Source organism: Manacus vitellinus, unplaced genomic scaffold (genome assembly GCF_001715985.3).
Source record: "Manacus vitellinus isolate BGI_N305 unplaced genomic scaffold, ASM171598v3 scaffold_41_pilon, whole genome shotgun sequence".
Taxonomy (NCBI): Eukaryota; Metazoa; Chordata; class Aves; order Passeriformes; family Pipridae; genus Manacus; species Manacus vitellinus.
In genome coordinates this window covers 1,811,110-1,817,247 of record NW_021940545.1, presented here as the reverse complement: position 1 = coordinate 1,817,247, position 6,138 = coordinate 1,811,110, and the positions used below count along the sequence as shown (strand labels likewise).

Below are 6,138 nucleotides of genomic sequence, written 5' to 3'. Positions count from 1 at the left end.
CCTTTTCCTGGGATCCAACGCAGCCCTCCCCAACTAGTTCCAGCCATTCCCTCGGGTCCTGTCACAGAGATCGGTGCTGTCCCTCTGCTGCCCCTCGGGAGGAAGCTGCAGACCCCGATGAGTCTCCCCTCAGTCTTTTCTCCACACCCTCCACCATCCTCAGAGCCCCCCTTTGGAGGACACCCTCAACCACCAACCCCTCTTACCCGCAGCAGCAATGTCCTCCCGTGCCACCAATGTGTCCCACCCTGCTCAGCCCCCTCCAGATCGGGGCACAGGTGCCCCTTGCACTGCCCTCTCCTGGCACACACCTTTATGTTATCCCCCCGGTGCTGGGGCCAGGAAACACTGCCAGGGGTACCAAAGCATCCCTCCCCACACAGGGACAGCCCTCTGGGATGGACCAGCACTGGGGACATGGCCCAAGGACAGAAAGCCTGGCAGCAGCAATGCCAGGCAAGGGACGAGCTGGTCCTGCCCGGGGGTGGGCACGGGGAGCTGTGCCCGGCCCCCCGGCGTGCAGACCCTTTGCCAGGAATGACCCGGGGGGCTCTGAGCCCCATCTCCTCATGGGGCTGGGGACAGAGTGGGGCCATGTCCCCATGGCCTGACTCACCTTCAGGTTTTGAAACTCCTTCTCCTCCTCTTTGAGCACCTCGAGCTGCTTCAGCACCGAATCCTGCTGGAACTCCCCCCTGTCCATCTAGGAAAGGATGCGAGTGGGGGGTCAGCGTCCCCTGGCACCCGGCGGCCCCCGGCTGTCCCCCCCACCACCCACGCCACGTGGGCTGAGCCCCACTCCCGTCATCAGCCCCACGGCACAGGGAAGTTGTCATCAGCCGGTTGTGCCCGGGGATGCCCCAGCGGGGCGGTGTCGGAGAGCAGCGGAGCCGGAAAAAAAAAAAGCCTCGCGATTCCCTGGGTTACAGGTTGTTTTTCCCTCTGTTTTGGACAAAAAAAGGCTCGGCTGATGCAGAAAGTGAATTTATTTACCGTGGTGAGGGTTAGAGCTGCACCACCTGGCCAAAGTAACACCCTCAAAATCTCCTTATTTTGCTGTTTTCCCCCCCTTCTTTTCATCCTTCCCTCCTCAGCTGAACTTGGTCACCTCAGTATTCCTTTGAAGGCTGGCCGTGATCGGGGGGGAAGGGCAAGTTGCACATTAATTACACTACGCTTTAATTACCCCTCCTTCGGCACGGGGGGCTGTGCAGGAAGCAGAATAATTATCAACCAATTTCTCAGTTGCCTTTTTTTATCTTCTCCCGTATTTATCGGGCGCATCCAGCCTGGCTTCTCTGGGATCACAGCCCCAAAGCAGCCCTCAAATCCCCTTTTATTGCCCAAATTCTCTCCTCTTTAAGGTGGTAAGTAGCTGTGGAAATTCACCCCGCGGCGCTTGCTGTTCATCTCCCGAAAGCCTTTGATGTGGCTGTTAAAGGCAATAAATTAAAGTACCTGAGTTTTCCTAGGGAAAAAAAAACCCTCTATCAGCCATTGATTTACCTGGATAAATACAACTGTCGCCGAGGATTAAACCAGTGCAACTAAAATGGGATGTGGAGGTTTCTTTTGCTCTGCTGGCCCCAGCGACTCCCTAAATCCCCTAAAGCATCGCAGCAAAGGCGGGGATCGGGGGTGTTAACCCAAGAAGGGTTTTACAAGTCCTGGCTCAGAAAGAAAAGGAAAATCCACTTTTCCTACTTGGATTTGGCTGGGTTTTGGCGTGTGTGACCCGGGCGGGCAGGGCAAGACCCAGGGGTGGAGAGGGGAGAAGAGAGGTTAGAACCAAGGGGAGAGTCCCGCTGGGACCAAACCTCCGTGGAATTAGTGTCGAGTTTGACGGGGGTGTTTTAAGCCGTTTTCTGTAGCTCTTGCAGGGATGGTGGCACTGATCCAGGCACTGGGATGCCCCTCCAGTCCCGTGGGGACCCTGCCTGTGCCCGGGGCTGGCAGGATGCTCAGGGTCCGGCCGCACCCCGTGGCTTTGGGGGCTGCAGGGAGCCCCCATAAACTGCCATCTCATCACTGAATCGCCAACTCCCCCACTACAGCCGGTCATTAACGTGACCTTTGTTAAACCTGCGTGGCGGCTCAGCCCCGATGCGACCTTACGGCGTTAATTAGCAGGTGCTGAGATGCTCATTAGCGTCGCTTCCCCTTTGCCGCCGCTGGGTAAACACCGGGAGGGAAGGAAAGTTGACTGAAGTTCACTTCGTCACCAGTATTAATGGCATTACGAAGGGAGAGCGGGAAATGCATGGAAAAAGAGCAGGAATGACCAAGTGCGCTGGCACGGGATGCTCCAGCGTCGTGCCCGGGCTATTTTTCCCGGAGCCGTGGCTTTCTCCAGCCGGTGACAGCACCAATGTGCTCCTCGGCGCTGCCCTGCACCTGGCTGGGGATGCACCCGCCTGTTAGAGCCGCGTGCCCGCCATTCCCCTCCTGCCAGCAACATTCCAATCCCGGGAATTTCGTGCCAGGACTTAATCCTGCTTGGCAGTGCCGGGCGCCAGCAGCCTTCACCATCCCCGAGCTAGCTGGGCATCGAGGTGTAACGCCCAAACCTCGCCGGTCCCTCCTGGATCAGGGTGGCTGAGGGATGCACTTCACACCACCAGCTGAAGCCACTTGCAGCTGGGATGGCGAATCCAGCAGGATACTAAATTCTTGGCTCTCATTTGAGGACACAATATGTTCTGTAAAGTGCTGCTCTGGGTCCCTGAGCAGCCCCCAGACTGGCAGGCTCGACGTGTCTCCCCACCCCTCGCTCCGGGTGACAATATTTCCTTACAGTATTTCCTGCTAGTTGGGCAATGGGATGCCACTGGCAGCACTGGTGTGGGTCAGACCCTGCCAGGGTGAGGGATGTTGGAGATGATTCCCAAACAGTGGCTTCCTCTGCTCCCAGCAGGGAGGAGACAAGCCCATGAATAAAAAAACAAACTCCTGGGAACTCCCAGCTGGACAAGGCTTTATCACCTTCAAAGAGCAGCTCCGGCCTCGGTTGCCTGGTGATGTGAACTCCCACCATGGGTGTGTGCTGCCCATCCCAGCTGAAGCTGCATCACCTCACTCCACCCCTCCCCAAAATGTTGCTTTCGGATGGGCTGGTGCCACTGGAAGGGGTTGGCTGCACAGCAGGGATGTGTCCTGGACCTCCCAGGTGAGGCTGGATGTCGTGGAGGTGCAGCCTGGCTCTGATCCAGACCTGGATCTGCCAGCTTGGAGGTTGCTGGTGCTTCCCAGGGCTGTGGTGGCACCGGCCTCTGGGCATGTGGAGCATTTTTCAGGGAGAAAGGCAGAGAAAGGGATGCCGTGTCTGCTGGGCTGGAGGTGGGATGAGCCTCACCCTGAATGGGAATTCTGCTTCTTTGAGTTTTTCTCTTCTGCAGGGAACTGAGCTGAGCTCCTGGTTGGAAGAAGTGTCTGGTTTTGATCACCTGTGATGGCTGTGAACAAACTGGGAACAGCCCTCAGAGCAGCGGGATGGGCTTCAGGAGACAGGAATGAAAGGAGAGCAAGGAAAAGATCAACCTGTCTCTGGATTGGTTATTTGCATTGTTCCACCCCAAATATGAACCAGAGGTGATGCCTCGGTCACCCTTTTGACTTGGAATGCTCCTGCCTGTCCGTCACTTGGGGATTGTCTCTGATTGCTCCAGGCACTGGAGGTGGCTCCTCTGGGATCCCCAGCCTCGTTTCACAGGTGGGGAAATGCAGAGGGTCCAATCAGCCAGGAATGAACCCAGCCATGGTAACAGAGGCTGTGACGCCACGCCAGGGCTGAGGATGCTCCTCATCCCTCTCCTCCCAGCTCGGGCTCAGCCAGGCTGACACAGAGCATCCCGGCAGGAGGGAGAACGCTGCTCTTGTGATTTGTTTTTCCCAGGATCAGACCCTTTATCGGGCTCTTTTGCCTCCAGCCACCAGAGCTGGCAGCCTTTTCCTTGCCTGTAGGCACTGCCTGGCAGAACAGGAGCGTGGGGAGCGGCGCTGAGGCGATGTGAACATATGCAAATCAGCCGGCGTGACGCGTATCCTAAGGTGTTAATGAATTTAGAGATGCATGAATAATTATTTGTGAAAAGCACGGCGAGCCGCTGAGGTCACAGATGGCTGGAGAACGACAAAGGCAGCAGCGTTTGGGGGAGGAAGGAGGGTCCCGCTGGCACTCCGGGGCCAGGAATGATCCGGCAGAGAGGGACACGGTGGGAAACCGAGGAGCAAGGGCACAGGATCCCGAAATTCAGCAGGTCAGGCTGTGCTAGATGTGAGGGGCCGGGATGGGGCCAGGACGGGGAGTGCAGAGGCAGCAGCTGTTTGCCGGCGCGGCTGCTCCTCCTTTACAGCCGATTAACGACCCCGAGCCCCGCATGGCAGCGACATTCCCAGTGCTGTTAAGCTGCCAGGGGTGATGAGGGTGAGAAGAACATCCCAAAGGATGCTGTCGAGGTTGAGCCTGGGATGGACATCTCCCAGGAAGCTCAGAGAAGGCAAATGAGGAAGCAGAGGGGGACTAACGCTGGCACAGGGAGTGGGCAGAGCTGGAAAGTCCAGGGGTGAGGTGCTGGGCACTGCCCCCCTGCCCCTGCCAGAGGGGTCTCATCGCTGCTCATCAGCAAGAGGAAGTTTTTGACTTGATCCATCATTTCATTGACAAACTTGGAGCCTTTTCTCAGGGATCTGTTGAGCAGAAGGCTGGGTGTCCACACTGGCTGTTGGACACAGCAAGGAGCAGGATGAGGGAGGGCAGAGGTCCCTGGACTACAAAGAGATGAGAAATTGGGAAGTATTTCCTGGGAATGTCCTTGCAGAGGGCAGATGAGGGTGGGGAGGCTCTGGTCCAGGCAGGGGAGGGGGCTTTTATGCCTTGTCCCTGCAGGTGGGTTGTCCCAGCCAGTGCCAAACCCACCCAGCAAGGGTGGCAGAGACCACAGATCATCTCTTGCAACTTCTGAACAGTGCTGATCCAAGGATGTTATTTCCAACTGCTGTATTTTCAGGACAAATGCCTGGATTTGGCCAGGAGAGGGGGTGAATCGCCTTCTCCTGGTCCAGCAGTCAGGCTTGTGAGTCTCTGTCATGTTGTATCTGAAAACCCTCAGCTTTGCCACCCTGTTTGCTCCTAAACAGCCCCTTTGCACTGAGCTGTGACCAAATCACCTCTCACAGGTCTGGCTGACAAACCCAGGAGCTCTGTAACGTCTCCCCAGAAGGCATTTTTTTGCTGGTTCTCAAACAAAAGTTATACCATTTTTTTCTGCACCGTTTCCACCCTGCCAGAATCCTCATTGCAATGTGCCTGGCACAGCTCCCACTGCTCTGCTCCTGGCCCCCACTGATGTGGAATCACCCTCTGGATCTGGCAAATACCCCAGGAAAGTCCTCAGGATGACTTCCAAGATCCTGTGCCTGGCCTCCCATGACCATCCTCTTCCTCATTTATTCACAATGGTAAATATTCTGTGTGTCTCCTCTTCTGTGTGTGCTTCCAACCTGGTGGTTATGGCCTGGAGTGGCATTTGGGATAATCCCAGACCCCTCTATGGGAGCCAGAGCTGGGCTTGGTGCTGCTGATCACACAGATGATGTACAGAGTCCCCTGGAGAGGAGGTTTCTCATTCCCCTTCATCCCAGCAGGTTGCTCCAAACCCAATCCCAGCCTCCTCTGTCCTTCCAGCCTTGCAAATCCCTCTATGGATTTGTGGATTTCTCAGGGCAAAGCCCTGCTGGGAATGAAGGGCCTTGCAGAGAAACCTCAGCAGTTCTGGGATAAGGTGCCAGATCTCCACCTCCTCCTGCCTCCTCCTTTAAGGCTCCCTGGCTGTGTAAGTGCTCTGGCAATTCTGGTAATTCCAGCAAGCAATTCCACCCACACCACGACACTCAGCCTTGCCTTCCCACTGGGAATTCATGGAACAGCTTTTGCAGGCAGGACATACAAGTCCTGCCCGAAAAACTGAGGGTTAGATGAGGAAAAAACCACTGGGCAGGCTAGAAATCAGCCTCTGGCCTCTTCAATCCCTTCTCCCCTTCCCACCTGCTCTTTTCACTCTCATTTTACAGCCACTTGCCTTTCTTTGCTGTTCTTTTGGCCCCACACCTGTGGATCTGCTCCCAGCTCTGTGCACACCT

General features: G+C 56.3%; 1 protein-coding gene across 1 annotated transcript in view; it reads right to left on the bottom strand.

Moving 5' to 3' along the window:
• Positions 1-33: 33 nt before the first annotated feature.
• KIRREL3 (kirre like nephrin family adhesion molecule 3) overlaps positions 34-6,138 on the bottom strand; it is a 359,934-nt gene continuing 353,829 nt past the window's right edge. The window contains exons 16-17 of the mRNA XM_029962045.1: positions 617-703; positions 34-93 (exon numbers count right to left, since the gene is read on the bottom strand). Of these exons, the coding sequence (XP_029817905.1) occupies positions 34-93; positions 617-703 (147 nt within the window). The remainder of the gene's footprint in view (positions 94-616; positions 704-6,138) is intronic.